The sequence below is a fragment of the Chelonoidis abingdonii genome, chromosome 4 (assembly GCF_003597395.2).
Source record: "Chelonoidis abingdonii isolate Lonesome George chromosome 4, CheloAbing_2.0, whole genome shotgun sequence".
Classification (NCBI taxonomy): domain Eukaryota; kingdom Metazoa; phylum Chordata; order Testudines; family Testudinidae; genus Chelonoidis; species Chelonoidis abingdonii.
The window spans coordinates 130,340,963-130,358,809 of NC_133772.1; the positions used below are offsets into that span (position 1 = coordinate 130,340,963).

The 17,847-nt window shown below is 41.1% G+C and overlaps 2 protein-coding genes across 5 annotated transcripts in view; one reads left to right on the forward strand and one right to left on the reverse strand.

The window, feature by feature from the left end:
* The window catches only part of WARS1 (tryptophanyl-tRNA synthetase 1), a 36,881-nt gene extending 21,461 nt beyond the window's left edge, over nt 1-15,420 (reverse strand). Inside the window, exons 1-3 of the mRNA XM_032763491.2 lie at nt 15,331-15,420; nt 5,483-5,692; nt 4,146-4,356 (exon numbers count right to left, since the gene is read on the reverse strand). Of these exons, the coding sequence (XP_032619382.1) occupies nt 4,146-4,356; nt 5,483-5,596 (325 nt within the window). The 5' untranslated portion in view covers nt 5,597-5,692; nt 15,331-15,420. The remainder of the gene's footprint in view (nt 1-4,145; nt 4,357-5,482; nt 5,693-15,330) is intronic.
* Nucleotides 15,421-15,506: 86 nt separating this feature from the next.
* WDR25 (WD repeat domain 25) overlaps nt 15,507-17,847 on the forward strand; it is a 133,029-nt gene continuing 130,688 nt past the window's right edge. For 2 of the 4 annotated variants that reach the window (XM_032763489.2, XM_075065684.1), the window contains exon 1: nt 15,507-15,847. The gene's annotated coding sequence lies outside the window, so the exon portion shown is untranslated. The remainder of the gene's footprint in view (nt 15,848-17,847) is intronic. The other 2 variants (XM_032763487.2, XM_032763488.2) reach the window with 2 other exon arrangements.

Sequence of the window (17,847 nt, forward strand, 5' to 3'; positions counted from 1 at the left end):
CAAAACCTTAAATTAGAATGAATAAATGAAGACTTGGCACACCACTTCTGAAAGGTTGCCAATCCCTGCTCTAAAGCTTACTTGGTGCTGCTTCAGAGTGCAAGGGAAGGACAAGGTACACCAGGTCCCTTGCAGCCCTACTTTCTATGATGGAACTGGTGGCTCTCTCTGATAGTGCTGAAGAATACAGATGTGACATTATGCCCCCATATTTTTCATAGAAATAGTGTTATTATATGAATATGGCATAAATAAGATATGTTTCATGCAAGATGGGTCATGTTAGGTATCATTGAAAAGGTTATAATTTACTGAATGTAATTATCCAATTTGTATGCATGTATCATTTCTGTACCTGACTATGTAACAATTACAACTGTGTGTGTACTTGGGGAACGCTCACCAGACAGTATGCAATCAACCTGAATGGGCCATTAGGAAAGACAGTGGGTCTTTGAAGATGCTGATCTCTCATCCTCCTGGAGTTCCTGGCTGTGGATGTTACAAATAAACCCTGTCTCATGGTTGCTTTAACACTGCAAGGTCATGTGATGATGTCACCTGGTACAAAATACCACCTTGGACACTGCTGGTACTTTTCCACTGAAGAAGGGGGATGGGGATCAAATAGGGAAACAAAAGATTCAAATTAAGGCTGGAGAGTGAGTTAATCAAGGTCATTGGTTCTTCACTGAATCCCCACACAGGAAAACTGCTGTAAACACCTAAGACTGATCTGAGAAGAAAGGACTGGGACCAGGCTGAGACAGGGGTCTAGCCTGTGAAGAGGAATACCTGGAACTCTAAGTGGTAGAAACTCTGCAACCTGCCTAAAACAATATTTAGGGTGAGAAATTACTATTTGTAATCAGTTTCTTTAGTGATTTAAGCTTAGGTTGCATGTTTGTTTATTTTGCTCAGTAATCTGCTTTGTTCTGTTTGCTATCCCTTACAATCACTTAAAATTCATCCTTTGTAGTTAATAAACTTGTTTTGTTTTCTAAAATCCAGTTCGTGCAATTCAGACTGAGGGGGCGGGGCAAAAACAGTGCATATCTTCCTCCACACTGAGGGAGGGGGGAATTTTCATGAGCTTAAGACAATATAATTTTGCATTTACACTCCAGAGGGTATGGGCACAGGAGTGCTGGGCAATCCTCTACTTGAATCTTCCCACAGAGAGCTGATCGCAGACCATATGATTCTACAGCTGGGCGTGTTCCTACCTGTGTGTGTACTGGAAGGAGGCTTGAGAGCCTGACACAGCAGCACAGAGTTGGGGGGACCCAGGCTGGCAGGCCAAGTGGGCTCAGTGGGACCCTAGCACATCAGGTGGCACCCCGGAAGGGGGGTTCAACCCATCACAACAGACTTTCGAAATAGCACCAGAAATTCACTCTGCCCTGAAGAGGGAAACTGCTTGTTATTAGAATGTTGGACATTAAGATTTGTACAGAAAGGAGTAGCAGGAAGTTAATATGTACTGCTGACAAACTACCTTCTTTTCACGGAGCGCTCAGTATTCTCATGAAGAAAAGCCCACACTGTTTCCAAGAAACTTAAAGGAAACCACTCCCTCCCAATCTACAATTACAGTATGACAGGCCAAAAATCAATGAGTGTGTATGTACACAATAAGCAGCTGAAGCAACACAAGCTAATTACATTGATCTAATACTAAGCTCCACTATTCTTTAATATCACTAATTTACAATATATTCAATACCAGTCATTGTTATTTCAGTTAATCCCTTGATGATTTATGAGTATCAGTTATGACAGTAGAGATCTCTTACCCTCCCCACTTCTCCGTTTCCTCTCCTTGACCAGGCAAAGTGCTAAATAGTATAAAACCACCACCTAGAGACAGACCAGATGACATAAAAGGTCTTTCAATCTCTAGATTCTATGATTCCTTTCCTTTTTCTCTTTTCCACCTTACATATCTGTCTTTATACCTCTCCCCTCCCAATTTAGAAATATATTCTCTCTGCTATGCATCTTCCCTTCCTTAGAGTTTATTTCCTCTGTAGGCTGCAGCCAGTAAAACTCAGCACATAGGAGGATGGACAGACTTGTAAAGCAACACACAAATGCAATGTTAAGGTTGCACAGTTAAAAACCTAAGGAGATGCAAAATGTTAAATGGACACCATCAACATCAGTTTCAAAAAGCAAGTTAAAAGACTTTTCAGGTATTGCATGTACCCTTGGGTGCCCCCAGATGAATCTGTTTTCCCACAACACATTTTTCCTATTTAAAATGTTTTTCTCTCTCATGTTGCTATGTGACAGACCCACACAAACAGGGAAACTAACTTAACTACACACAAAGTAAAGAAATATTTTTTTCTCTAGCCTCTTTCAATTATTCTTATCTTACAAATTTGTAACAATAAAAAGTAAAATGCTTTCGATTAGAGGCACATTTTTTATATGGGCTGCATTCCTTCAATTCCAACAGTACTTAACCTGGCTGTGGCTCATGTACTCTCTGAGGCAGTGGTCCCCAACTTTTTCGGCTGGTGGGTGCCAGCAGAAGGACCACTGCGCTGGTGGAGCACTCGCTGAAATGCCGCCGAATTTCGGCGGCGATGCCTCTCAATGACTTCATTTGCTGTCGACAAGCGACATCATAGAGAGGCATCCTTGCTGAAATTCGGGAGCAACGCCTCTCAATGACATCACTTGTTGGCGACAAGCGTCATCATCGAGAGATGTCGCCGCTGAAATGCTGCTGAAATTCGGTGGCATTTCGGCGGGTGCTCTCCCGGGGGCCAGGATGCAGGCGCATTAAGAAGCCCCCGCGGGTGCCATAGCACCCGCGTGTACCGCATCGGGGACCACTGCTCTGAGGCCTGGTCTACAATGGGGAAAAAAGCGGGGGGTGAGAGGGTAATCGATCTAAGTTATGCAACGTCGACATACTTAGATTGATTTACCATGGTGTCTTCACCGTGGTGAGTCGACTGCTGCCGCTCCCGTAGACTCCGCCTGCACCTTTCGCGGCAGTGAAGTATAGGAGTCGACAGGAGAGCGCTCAGGGATCAATTTATTGCGTCTAGACTAGACGTGATAAATTGACCCCTGCTGGATCGATCACCGCCCACCAAACCGGCAGGTAGTGTAGACATACCCTGACAGTGCAACAGCATGAGACCCTGGTTTCAGAGCCACTGTAACAATTCTATATGGGCCACTCTCTGTTCATGTCCCAGGAATCAAGTTGAGGGTCAACTAAGGGCAGGGAAGACACTCAGGCATGGCCACAGCCACTCCACATGTTCTGAAAGTTATTACAAAACAGTGCAACATCTTTAAAACACTTTCTAATTATATTGTTCTAATAGCAAAATAACACGTACCACAGCACTTGTGTTAAAGAAATTAAATATATGAATGGGAAAGATAAGTTTAAAGGAAAAAAAAAAAAAAAAAAAAGAGAATGGAAGGAATTTTGCTCAAGTTTTAAAAACAGAAATTCACAAAGTGGAGACCAACCCTTGGATGTTTTCAGTCCCAAAGACGAATGCTTCAGAAAGACACTAGCGTGTAAAGATACAGTATAATGGAAACTGGTCCCTACCACCTCTCCCTATTATATTCTACATTAATAGAATATAATGTAAGTGACATTAATATCAAAGTGACAAAAGTGAAACATCCTGGCAACATATTTTCTCATTTTGAAATAGAGCCTATAGTAAAACAGTGTTTCTCAAACTGAGGTTGCTGCTTGTGCAGGGAAAGCCCCTGGTGGGCCAGGCTGGTTTGTTTACCCGCCCCGTCTGCAGGTCCGGCCGACTGTGGCTCCCACTGGCCGCAGTTTGCTGCTCCAGGCCAATGGAAGCTGCTGGAAGTGGTGTGGGCCAAGGGACTTACTGGCTGCCACCTCCAGCAGCCCCCATTGGCCTGCAGCAGTGAACTGCGGCCAGTGGGAGCCGCAATCGGACGGACCTGCGGATGGGGCAGGTAAACAAACCAGCCTAGCCTGCCAGGGGCTTTCCCTACACAAGCAGCAACCTCAGTTTGAGAAACACTGTAGTAAAACATTTGCTATTTTTACAGTCATTAGCGTAATCAGACTCATCTTGCAGATGTTGCATTTTGCTAATAGTGCTGTTTAAAATGAGAGAGTAGAATACCTATAAGTTTGTCGTAGTCTACACCTTTCGCACTGGCTGTCTGCACTGTCCAAGGGTCTACAAAATCTTCATCCTGTGTAGTAGTTGGACCATTATTGCTTACTGGTGAAAAATCTACTGGAGGAGAACCAGCCTTGTAATCTTGTCCTGTTGCTGTTTTATAGGTCACTTTTAATGACAATAACAGCTTCACTGCTGCATCAATTTCATCCTGAGCAAAGGAAAAACAATTTTAAGATGGATGGTGCTTCAGACAAAGTGTTAGTACGGCCTTCCTCCTCCAAACACTTCACACATGCATTGACTTCAATGGGGCTACTCATGTGCTTCAAGTTAAGCAGGATCAATGTCCAAGATAAAAGAAAAGGAAGTGGCAGGTGGGACAGTTTCTTAACACTCTCTGTATACAAATCATAAGAATTTACTGTGTAAACTTAGGGAAGGCACTCTCTGTGCCTCACTTTTCCATTTGTAAAACAGGGACAAAGATATTTACCTGCCTCACAAGGAAGTGGTGAGGCTTAATTCATTTATGTACAAAGTTTGCAGATATGCTTAGATAGAAGGTGCTATAAAATTATTAGTTACTCTAGAAATACTCCTGTAGTAGTTATATTTAACATTTTTTAGTTCTTTACACCTCACAGTTATTTTATGTTCTATATAATTTAATGTTATTGTAACAGCTCATGCATGCACACACTCCCATGTGCGAAGAGTTCTTATACAAGTTCCACTTGAAAAACAAATCTTAAGAGCCCAAACCTGTAGCCAGGACCCATGTAGATCACCTACTGAAATTAATTCTGTTTGCACACAGACTGATGACAGCGTCAGGTATTTAGAGCCAAATGCTGATCCCACTTAAGTTAACAGAAAATTGCCAAATGACTTCCACAAGACTAGGAGTTGGCACTTAGTGAATATACACTGAAAACCACATTTCCTAATAGGTATGATAATACTTTTATACAGTGCTTTGCACCCAAAGATCTCAAAGTAGTTTAGAAAGGTCAGTATTACCATCTACAATTTAAAGATAAGAAAACTAAAATGCAACAAGACTAATTGACTTAAGAAAGGCAACGTAGCAAGTCAGTGGCAGAATTAGACCCTAAGTCTAGTGACTCCCAGTTCCTGCTCCAGGAAAAACAACTTTGGTCATTTTGAACGAGGTAATACTAATAATTCCAAAGTTTGGACAAAACATTTTTAAAAGAAAATATTATTTTATTACTGGAATATAAAATAGCATCTCAGGCCAAAAAACTGTTCAATGTGTTAAGAGAGAACTAAGCTGCAAAATGGAACGAGTTCAACAAATGAAATAAAATTACCGTTGATGCTTTCCCTGCTTTCAGTGATCTGACTTTTTCTCCTTGTGCAGTCACTCTTTCAAACAGCTCGAGTGGACTTGAAGAGCAAGAGTCACCGTTCTGAATGTCTGCCATTTTTTCAGGAGTGTAAATTATCCCTTTTATTCACAATATAAAGTATTTTATCCAGCAGATTCAAAATAGCTGCAGCAACAGACTGGAGAAGGAGAACTGTAAAGAGATAACCAGGTCATATGTTTTATTTTACTATAATTTTAAAAACTTCTGTTCAAATTCTTATTCTACCCATCTGAAATAATACTATTTAAATTCACCCATAGTAAGTAATATATTTGGAGAGTCCATTTTTTCAGCACTGCTTTTCAGAAACCAAAGACACGTAGCACAATGACATCATTTCATAGCAGATGTTTAGATGTTTGAACTAGAAGATGGGCACTGCTCTGTAGGAAATAAAATCACAGGTTGATTCAGAATACTGTTCCTTTAAATCTACGTATGTGAACTAACTAAACTACACTGGCTCATTTTATGTTTCAAAGTACGTTATAATTCTCCTATCAACACACATAATCTTAAAAAACAAACAAAAAAACTCCCAAAACAATGAAACACATCTTGAGCTCATCATATCTCAGGTAAGGTTTTAGTTTTCTTTTTCTTCTAAAATTGTTCTTTGTCCCTTTTAATATTTGTTTTCCCCTTTATTTAGCCGTAGTCTACAAAAGTACAATGAAGGTGCTTTAACAATTTGCAAAAACAGAAATTCACATTGTACTGATTATACATTAAATTCTTAACTCCCACTTGGTTATACGTTCTCTGTCTAAAGGACCACCTGTAAGGGACTGGGCCATAGCTGGTCTGGCCTAGTGGTCATAGCTGGGCTGAGGTCTGCCCACCAGGTACGGTTGCCAGCCCTCTAGGATTGGCCTGCAGTCTCCCAGAATCGGCATTGATCTCCCGGTGACTACTGAAAGCAATACAGGAGATTTTAATAGGATATTTTAAGAAAACGACATTATGTCATGGGGGGGGGGGGGGAGAATCTCCTGGAATAGCTTCAGAAGTAGCACCAGATTAGAATCGAGAGGCAGGAATCAGAGTCAGAGTCAGGCTGGAGTTGGAAATTGGAGATCAGGAGATGAGGCGAAATTTGGTATTGGAGCAGGCCAAAGTCTGTGTGGTTGCCCAGACAACTTATTGGGCCAATCCCTGAGGTTAAGTAGGGGCACATAACCAATCAGAGGGCCATGGGGTACTATCACTCAGTCTCTTGGACAGTACTTCCTGTGGTATCTACTCTCCACAGTGCTCCCTGGCTTTGTCTCTGCATCTGGCACTCTGGGAATATCAAATGAACCTGGGTCTGCAGACCCAGGTTTCAGTCCCCAGGTCCCGACACTACCTTCTACTACTGGAATTTCTTCCTCCTCTTTCAGGTTTTAGTCTTTAAAGACAATTTAATTAGAGTAACCTTTGTATAGGTTTGTTAATTCTAATAAAGGGTTTGCATTTATGACTAAGAAATGTGGCAACCATTAGTTCAATTATAATGAAAACATGGTTGGGTTGTGGGGATAGAGCTTTCCCTATGTGATCCTGAAAGAATTGTATTCAGAAAGGAATACAATATGCAGAAGCTCAAGCAAAAAATAGGTTAATGTCATAAGAATGGCCATACTGGGTCAGGCTAAAGGCCCATCTAGCCCAGTACCCAGTCTTCCGACAACGGCCAATGCCAAGTCCCCCAAAGGGAATGAACAGAACAGGTAATCAAGTGATCCATTCCCTGTTGCTCATTCACAGAAAATATACTGAGAACAGCTTTTAAAATAGTAACGGTGGTTATGTGTAAAAATGCAAGCACATTGATTATACTAGTGTTCAGGCATCAATCAAGGATTTATTTAATCTTGTAATTTGATACAGAAGAATAGAAGATTAAAAAAACATGTTTACATTGACAGTGAGTTCTCCATACTGACAAAGGAAAAAGATTAGTGCGTTGCAAGAAGAGGGGACATCATAATTCAGAGATAGCAACCTTACTGGGTGAGCTGTGATTGTCCCAAAAAAGACCTATCATACATCTGTGCTGAACACAGCGTGAGCGCAAGACACAGAGAGGATCTCTAGCAGAGAGTGCTTGTTTTGAAATGCACTTCATTCATATGTGATGGATACATAACAAATTGAAGACTAAATTAGTCTTATAACAGTACAGCTACCATCAGTGGTCAGTTTGAAAGATGCACCTCACACCTTAAGTATCCCTTATCAGACTAAGGCCCAGAAGCCCACTTGGCACCTCATTCACTTCAAAGGGACACGTGGGCATAAAGGTCTATCTGTATAGAGCAAGTTGCAGGTTCAGGGACTAGAAGATTATCCCTAATGCTACTGAGGGGCAAATTTGCTTTGAAGATTGATCTTAACATGTATCCAAATATTCAAGAACTCTTAAAAACAGATTCCTAAACAGTTTATTGATAGAATTTCTGTATATGATGCATAATTAGAAATGGATTTACAAGACCTAACTTTAATTAATCCCAAAAGAAAATTACAAAAAATCACCCACTTGGTTTCACTGTTCCAGAGTTCCAAAAACAAGCCCACAGTATTCACACTAGCTGTTCAACACTACAAAGTCTTCTTCCCGCAAAACAGTCTGATCACAACTTGTTTTCAAAACGTACCTTAGACTGTCATCATACTATGAGCCTTTTGTCTGCTCGGGAAACATAATGAGGGGTTGCCATGGTTAACTAAAATGTAGCTAGCCATCACGGTTCTGTTCCTTAACCAGCTGCAATGTTTTCAGGTTATGGAACAGCTGAGCACCAACTACAGCTAATGTTATCCTCTTATCAGCCCACTACTATATCAAATTCTGATTTTAAATAAAACCATCTTGATTAAAGGTACATGCAGTTTGAATGGTCACTGGTTTTGATTGCTTAGTTCACTAACCCTTTAATAAGATGTTATTTAAATAACATGCCATTTAGCCTTATTTCATTTAATTATGTTATGACTGATTTAACATTTAACAATGTTTCCTCCATAAACTCCTACATAAACTCCTACATAACTCATTTTCATATTCTGTTTTGGAGTTTAGTATTTTCCTTGTTTCTTGTAGGCAAAAAAAATGTTTGGTTGGATAAGGAAATGAAATTATTAAACCTACAAATCCAAAAAGGGTTTTATATCATCTTTTAAGAAGGTTAACACTGCATCCTTATGTGGGGTTACCATGGTTATATTACCTGGCTTCAAAATTTACAATACATGAAGTTAAACACCAGTTTTTTATATACAGCGTTAAAATTTATGCATAGTTTGATCTAATTTTATTATTCTATTTGCAGCACATCTCCATCCTGAAAGCCTGAAATGACACCATCTGAAGCTGATGGGCTTCAGTAGTACACTAGAGAAGACCACTCCTGTCTGAGGAAAGTAAAATTGGATGACTCTTGAAAGAAGACTAGGGTAGTGTTATGCTATTCAGCATAGCAGAACTGAATCATAGAATCATAGACTTTAAGGTCAGAAGGGACCATTATGATCATCTAGTCTGCCCTTCTGCACAACACAGGCCACAGAATCTTACCCACCCACTCCTGTACCAAACCCCTAACCTACGCCTGAGCTACTGAATCCTCAAATTGTGGTTTAAAGACTTCAAGGTGCAGAGAATCCTCCAGCAAGTGACCCATGCCCCACGCTGCAGAGGAAGGCGAAAAACTCCCAGGGCCTCTGCCAATGTGCCCTGGAGGAAATTTCCTTCCCGACCCCAAATATGGTGATCAGCTAAAGCCTGAGCATGTGGGCAAGACTCACCAGCCAGACATCCAGGAAAGAATTCTAAGAATTCTCTGTAGTAATCCCACCCCATCTAACATCCCATCACAGGCCATTGGGCATCTTTACCGCTACTAGTCAAAGATCAATTGCCAAAATTAGGCTATCCCATCATGCCATCCCTTCTACAAACTTATCAAGCTTAGTCTTGAAGCCAGATCTGTCTTTTGCCCCCACTGCTCCCCTTGGAAGACTGTTCCAGAACTTCACTCCTCTGATGGTTAGAAACCTTTGTCTAATTTCAAGTCTAAACTTCCTGATGGCCAGTTTATATCCATTTGTCATTGTGTCCACACTGCCCTCACTGGTATTATACCCCTCTGATATATTTATAGAGAGCAATCATATCTCCCTTCAGCCTTACTTTGGGTTAGAACTAAACAAGACAAGCCTTTTGAGTTCCTTTCATAAGACAGGTTTTCCATTCCTTGGATCATCCTAGTAGCCCCTTCTCTGAACCTGTTCCAGTTTGAATTCATCCTTCTTAAACATGGGAGACCAGAACTGCACACAATATTCCAGATGAGGTCTCACCAGTGCCTTGTATAACAGTACTAACACCTCTTTATCTCTACTGGAAATACCTCGCCCGATGCAACCCAAGACTGCATTAGCTTTTTACATGGCCATATCACACTGGCAGTTCATAGTCATCCTGTAATCAACATATACTCCAAGATCCTTCTCCTCCTGTGTTACTTCCAAGGGATGCGTCCCTAGCTTATAACAAAAAATCTTGTTATTACTCCCTGAATGCATGACCTTGCGCTTTTCACTATTTTAAATTTCATTCTATTACTATTACTCCAGTTTACAAGGTCATCCAGATCTTCCTGTATGATATTCCGGTCCTTCTCTATATTGGTAATACCTCCTAGCTTTGTGTCATCCACAAACTGTATTAGCACATTCCTACTTTTTGTCCCAAGGTCAGTAGTAAAAAGATTAAATAAGATTGGTCCCAAAACCGATCTCTGAGGAACTCCACTAGTAACCTCCCTCCAGCCTGACAGTTCACCTTTCAGTGTGACTCGTTATAGTCTCCCCTTTAACCACTTCTTTATCCACCTTTCAATTTTCATATTGATCTCCATCTTGTCCAATTTAGCTAATAATTCCCCATGTGGAACTGTATCAAATGCCTTACTGAAATCGAGGTTAATTAGATACACTGTGTTTCCTTTGTCTAAGAAATCTGTTATCTTCTCAAAGAAGGAGATCACATTGGTTTGGCATGATCTACCTTTTGTAAAACCATTGACTTCAATGTCCTTAACTACTTTTTCCTTCAAAATTTTTTCCAAGATCTTGCATACTACAGATCTCAAACTAGCAGGCCTGCAGTTATCCGAATCACTTTTTTTTCCTTTATAAAAATAGGAACTATGTTAGCAATTCTCCAATCATACGGTACAACCCCTGAGTTTACAGATTCATTAAAATTTCTTGCTAATGGGCTTGCAATTTCATGTGCCAGTTCCTTTAATATTCCTGGATGAAGATTATCTGAGCCCCACAATTTAGTCCCATTAAGCTGTCTGAGTTTGGCTTCTACCTCGGATGTGGTAATATTTACCTCAATATCCTCATTCCCATTTGTCATCCTACCATTATCCCTAAGCTCTTCATTAACCTCATTAATGACTGAGGCAAAGTATTTGTTTAGAACATAAAGAACATTGCATAAGGAAGATTGAATTTTTGGAGGAAGCAAACGTAATGCAGTCAGTCCAGTGAAAGATGCAGGCAGCGAGGACTGCAAATTGCAAAGAGTAATTCTCCAAAGCTAAAATCTAGTTGCTTGAGCTCAGGATGAAGTGGAGTGTGGCATCCAGCTGTGTTGATGGAATGGAGATTCAGGGCACCGGCACCCCCCCCCCCCCTCCCAAGATGGACAGCGTTCTTCACTGAGCTCTGAAGTTGAGGAAAACTATTATTTTGAATTATTTATAAGAAAGAACAGGATTTATCTCATATTTTGATCTGACACGTTGTTTTGAATCCTTTCCAGTGTTAACAATATAAATAGTCCCAAAACAGAGTGTAGGATAGGAATTTGTTTTGTGACTAAGAACATTCAAAACATCCTGATACCCATAACTAGGAATGTTTTCAGGAAAATAATATGCACTGGAGTTTGAAATCAGACTACCTAAGACATTTAGTTTTTGCTTCTGGCAGTGGACAATGCCTGCTGAGTCAGAGAAAAACAATAACCATTATTGGCCTTAGGCCTTAGGAAGGTGATAAGCCAACACTTTAGAAGATGAGGCTCATTTTCCTTTGAATTATAAATTACAAAATGAAAATGTCTTAATTTTGCATAAGCTTATTTGTACTTACTTTTCCTATAAAACGCTGAGAAATGACAAAGCTCCCAAGATGAAATGGAAAGAGAAAATAGACTATGAAAGTAATAAGTTAGAACCATTTTTCAAGTGTCACTTTTGATCTCAGATGCAGCCAGAGAATAACTGGTGTTTTGGTATTGTTATAACTACCTTTACATTCACGGTCAAATCTTATCTAACTCTCTGTAGGCTAATATATACATACACTTTTCTTCTAACTCAATTTATCTTTACATGTGAAGCTGATGTTTATAAAAAATAGGCAAGAGTTAGGAGTATTTTAGTATAAAATTAACACTGAACCTTTGACTTGTGACTGCAACTACTGCACATCAGTGCTCTAGCTGGTAGGAAAATCCATCCGTTAAGAAAGTAATTTTACAAAACACAGCATACTTTCCCTTGCTGCTATACAAATAGAACAACTTCCTTCTCTTTATAATAGCGTAAATTTTTGTTTTTGTATTTCATCCTAAATAGTTCTATAAAGAATATAGTGAAACCAGCATTGAGTGAACTCAGGTATAGTAAAACTTTATTACTTAGAAGTAACAAGAAAGTTCATAACTGCTGTAACAGGCCAATCAAACCTCCTTGTCAATAGATAACTAGATGTAGTTGTGTGTGTGTTGATGAACACTGAACATTGACTTAATACAGCTTTGAAACTTTACTATGCAGAAGAAAAATGCTTTAAACCATCTTAATTTAAATGGAACAAGCATAGAAAAAGTTTCCTTATCTTGTCAAATCTTTTATTAAAAACTACTACTTTTTTTTTTTTTTTGCCTCTGCTGCTGCCTGACTGCATACTTCTGGTTCCAAATGGGGTGTGTTGTTGACCGGTCAGTTCGTAACTCTGATGTTCATAACTCTGAGGTTCTACTGTATATAATTGTTATGGTAGTAGTATTTAAGAAAGCTTTTATTCTCTCCCTATATTTGCACAATCCAGTCTGCAAAACTGCTCAAAACAATACAATACTACACATTCAGAGCTTGGTAAAGCCAAACCACCTTTTCTTTCATTACAAGCACTTTTCAAACAAAGGGTGAAGTTCCCAACTCCAAGTAGTGATAATCTACTATCTATATAGACATATAGAACATAATTATATATAGAATATAGATGAACATACAGTTATACTTCACAACATCCAATGGCAATTACTTTATGGTCGCTGCTCCTGAGTGGGTCAGTTACACTGATCTCTTGGATCAGAATCTGTGCAAAACTTAGACCTAAGTCAAGAATTACCTCTTCCCTTGTTGGTTCCAGGACTAGCTGCTCCAGGAAGCAGTCATTAACAGTGTCCAGAAATTTTATGTCTGCATCCCATCCTGAGGTAACATGTTTCCAGTCAATATGGGGATAGTTGAAGTCCCTCATTATTATCGCAGCAAAGAGTCCTGTGGCACCTTATAGACTAACAGATGTATTGGAGCATGAGCTTTCGTGGGTGAATACCCACTTCGTTGGATGCATGACACCTGTTAGTCTATAAGGTGCCACAGGACTCTCTGTTGCTTTTACAGATCCAGATTAACACGGCTACCCCTCTGATACTCATTATTATTGGGTTTTCTGCTTTTTTGTAGTCCCTCTAATTTCTCTCAGTCACCATCACCATCCTGGTCAGGTGATTGGCAGCATATTCCTGCTGCTGTACTCTTATTATTCAAAAGCATGAAATTTCTAGCCACAGAGATGCTATGGCATTGTTTGACTCTTAAGATTTTACTACATTGGACTCTATGCTTTTTTCCCCACATATAGCGCCACTTCTCCACCTGCACAACCTACTTTGTCATTCCTATATTTGTACCCTGATATTAAGCATCCCATTGATTATCATTGTTCCACCAAGTTTCTGTGATGCCTATTATATCAAGATACTTATTTAATACCAGACACTCAAGTTCACCCATCTTGGTGTTCAAACTTCTTGCATTTGTATACAAATGCTTATAAAATTTGTCAATATTTAGCTATGTGTCTCCATGTGATGTAACTGAATGGGACTCTTCTTTGATTGATCCTCCTCAGTTGCTATCTGTACTCTGATGAACAGAACACAAGAACAGCCATACGGGGTCAGATCAATGGTCCATTTAGCTCAGTATCCTGTTTGTGACAGTGACCAGTGCCAGATGCTTCAGAGGGAATTAGCAAAACAGGGCAATTTCAAGTGAGCCATCCTCCTGTCATTCAGTTCCAGCTCCTGGCAGCTGGAAATTTATGGACACCTAGAGCACGGGGTTTCACCCCTGACCACCTTTGTTACTAGTCATTGATTGTTACTACTACTCTCTATGAACTTATCTAATTCTTTTTTGAACCCAGTTACACTTTTGGCCTTCATCCCTGGCAATGAATTCCACAAATTGACTCAGCATGGTGTGAAGAAGTACTTCCTTTTGTTTGTTTAAAACGTGCTCCCATTCATTTCATTGGGTGAGCCCTAGTTCTTGTGTTATGCTGAAGGGTAAATGACACTTACCTATTCACTTTCTCCATATCATTTGTGATTTTATAGACCTCTATTATATCCTTCTTTAATCAATTTTCTAAACTGAACATTGCAAGTTTTTTTAATCCCTCTTCTCATAGAAGTTGTTTCATACCCCCCCCCAATAATATTTGCTGCCCCTTTTTGCACCTTTTCCAATGCTAGTATATCTTTTCTGGATGTACCATGGATTTATATAGACACATTATCAGATTTTGTATTAACTATCCGTTTCCTAATGGTTCCTAAAGTTAGCTTTTTTGAATGCCACTGAACATTGAGCAGGTATTTTCAGAATATGTCTGCACTGTACAGCTGTGTATGCAGAGCTGTTGCAGCTGTGTTAGCCCTAGGATATTAGAGAGACAAGGTCATCTCTTTTATTGACCAACTCCTGTTAATGAGAGCAACAACCCTTCCAGCATACACAGAGACCTGAAGAAGAGCTCTGAGTAATCTCAAAAGCTTGTCTCTTTCACCATCAGAAGTTGGGCCGCCCCTGGCCTATAGAGCCCTCATTCTCAAACGGAGGTACACAGAGATCTTCCATAGAATATATTAGCTCATCTAGCTATTTGCCTAGTTTTACAACAGACTACATAAAAAACGCTACAGAAGCCAGTACAAACTAAAATTTCATATGGACAAAACGAGACAGTAAGTGATTTTTCAATACTAGTGTGCTGTGACACTTTGCATTTTTGCGCCTGATTTTGTAAGTTTTTAAATGAGGTGAAAGTTGAGGAGCACACAAGACAAATCAGACTCCTGCAAGGGTTAGGGTAGTCTGGAACCACTGCTCTGCCGCATGCCCAGACAGCCTGTGCCTATGCCGGCCAGCTCCGACGGCCGGTGGCAGCGCACTGCGTAGGTACCAGAGCAGTCACTCAGCGTCCCCTGTGGCTGATATCTCCCCTGCCGGGGACCGCCCCGAAGGAAGTGGCGGGCCTCCGCTCTGAGGCGTTTCTCTCCCAGGCCCCAAGGGCGATGGAGATGAACGAACATCCCGAGCGCCCATAGCGGGTGAACCCACACTAGATCCCTCCCTCCCAAAGGCCACCTGGAGCCGCCGCCGCCGCCCCCCGAAAGCGCGGCCAGGCCCCTGTCCCCTTACCCTGGCGAGGCCGGCTCCCCTTCTCAGCACCTCTGCCACCGTCAGCGCCGGGCACCAGACCAGAACCGGCACGGCGCATTGCTCAACCCTGCCCGGTCGGAAACGCGCACCCCGCCCGGAACCATTCGCTACCCGCGCCAGCAGGGCGGCCGGGCGCGCTCCCCAGACCAGACGTGGAGTCTGCCATTGGGGACGCTTGACTACAGCGCTGGGGTGGCCTGGGAGGATTTACGTTGGCCGGCCGCGCGCTGGGGCTGTTAGCAGAGCAGCCCCTGTTTCCACCCGGCTCGCTTTGCGGAGCGGACCCGCCGCTGGCTGCTGTGGAGTTTGTTCCTGGGAAAGGGCCTGGTCGGTTTCTTCCCTTCGGGTAAGTGACGTGGGTTCCCCGCATAGGTAGGGCACGTGGGGTCCACCCTCGCCAGGCCTCAGGAGGGGCTTCTTCTGTAGGAGGAGCTGCAGAGTCAGGCTGCCCCGTGTCTCCGGGGGGCTGAGGGGAGGCTAACATTTAAAAAACGATGTATGTTATCTCAGTGGGAGCTGGGGGCAACAGGGGTTGGGGGAGATGAAGGATTTTGCTTTTTGTCTTTAACTGAAACATTTAATTAAAAAAAATTTCTATCACCTGCCACTCTAAGCACCTTCAGAAGAAGAGCGCTCTGGATGCTTTTAATCTGCCTGTTGTCTGACACTGTCATTATGATTCTAAGGTGCCTTTCTCTTTTATGGGCTGTTGCGAGTTGAAGAAGGGGAGATTTTATCTAGTTAAAACATGCACTGAGATTTTGAAGGGCCTAATTATCAAAGCTGAGAATGTGCAAACATATTAAGTGCTTGTGCAGGTGGCCAACTGTGTGTGTTATTGGCCTTTTATATGTGCCTCATATCCCAGTTTGTATGTTGCTCCCTATCTCTCCAGTGTAATTTATGCTTACTCATTAGGTAGGGCAATGCATATACTGAGTTTAGATGCTCAATGTCTAGTTCTCATTAAAAACACGCAAGTAAACCTTCCTCATGAAAAAGAGACTGGAGAAATACTTAAGCTGCACTGTCAACTTAAAAATATGTTGTCAACCCCTGCTACAAATGCATAACTGGTGCAATACTGGTTGAAAAAACATATTCACAGAGTAATCGTCAATGGTTCACTGACAAATTGGGAGGATGTATCTGCTTGCGCCCTGCAGGGGTCTGTCTTGGGTCTGGTACTATTAAATGTTAATGAATTGGATAATGGAGTGGAGAGTATGCTTATAAAATTGTAGATGAACCAAGCTGACAGGGCTTGAAATACTCTGGAGGATAGGATTACAATTCAGAGTGAGCTTGACAAATTAAAGACTTGGGCTGAAATCAACAAGATGAAATTCAGTAAAGACAAGTGCAAAGTACAACATTAGAAAGGAAAAATCAAATGTGCAACTACAAGTAGGGAATAATTAGCTAGGCAATAGTTCTGCTGAAAAGAAGTGGACATGTTTAGTCTTGAGAAAAGAAGACTGAAGGGGTATCAGATAAGTCTTTAAATATTGAAAAGGTTGTAAAGGCTTGTTATAAAGATAACAGTAGGGATGTGAAATGTTAACCGAGCCAGTAAGCATTAGTCTTACCAGTGAACCCCTTAACCCCTGGGCAGCCCTGCCCCTGGCCAGATCGGACCTGACCCTAACTGCGCCGGCCTTGGCTAGATTGGCCCCAGCCACATTTTTGTGCCTGTATAAGCATTTTAGATTAGTAAAAGTGAGAATTTGAAATCCAGTGGATTTATGACTGTTTTGTCTACTTTTTTGCACTTCTCTTCAGTTTTGACCATGAAAAATAGAGAGAGACATTTTTGGGGAATATTTATTTGCTTAAAAACAGATGCTTTCACTGCAACCACTAAACAAAATTTTGGAAACATTTCTGCTCTTTTCACAAAATTTAAGGCCTCAGTCTTGCAATTGGCTGTGTGCAACAGTCGGCATGCACAATGTCAATTTCAGGTTTGGAGTCTAAACTTCACCAAATTTAAGCTGACAGTGGCCTTTCAGTCCTCAAAAAGGAAGGTCTGTTTCACACACAGTTATGAAAACATCTGTGCCTCTCTTTCCTCTCTCTCCTTTTGTCGTCTCTGTTTGTACTGTAAGCTTTTTAGGGCAGAGTCTGGCTTACTACACATTTGTTCAGTGCTTAGCACAATGGAGCACCAGTCTTGGCTGGGGCCACTGCTGTAAAACAAATAATTAATATCTGTTGGTTGTAGTTGTTACTTTTAGCAATGGCTCATAAGCAGCATTTTCATGCACGGATTTTTAGAACCCAAATATGTGTGTCAGGAAAGAGCTACATTGTCCACTCAGGGACTTTGTCTTTAAAGAAATTCAGTTATTAACTCTGATAAATTGACATTTATAAGAGATACCACAAGTAAAAATTGACCTGGATTAATTTTTATTACCCATCTTGTTTTGAACAGGAGTTGATAGTCATGCAACCTTTTAAATGCTTTTCCAATTTTTCTTCTCTTCTTCTCAG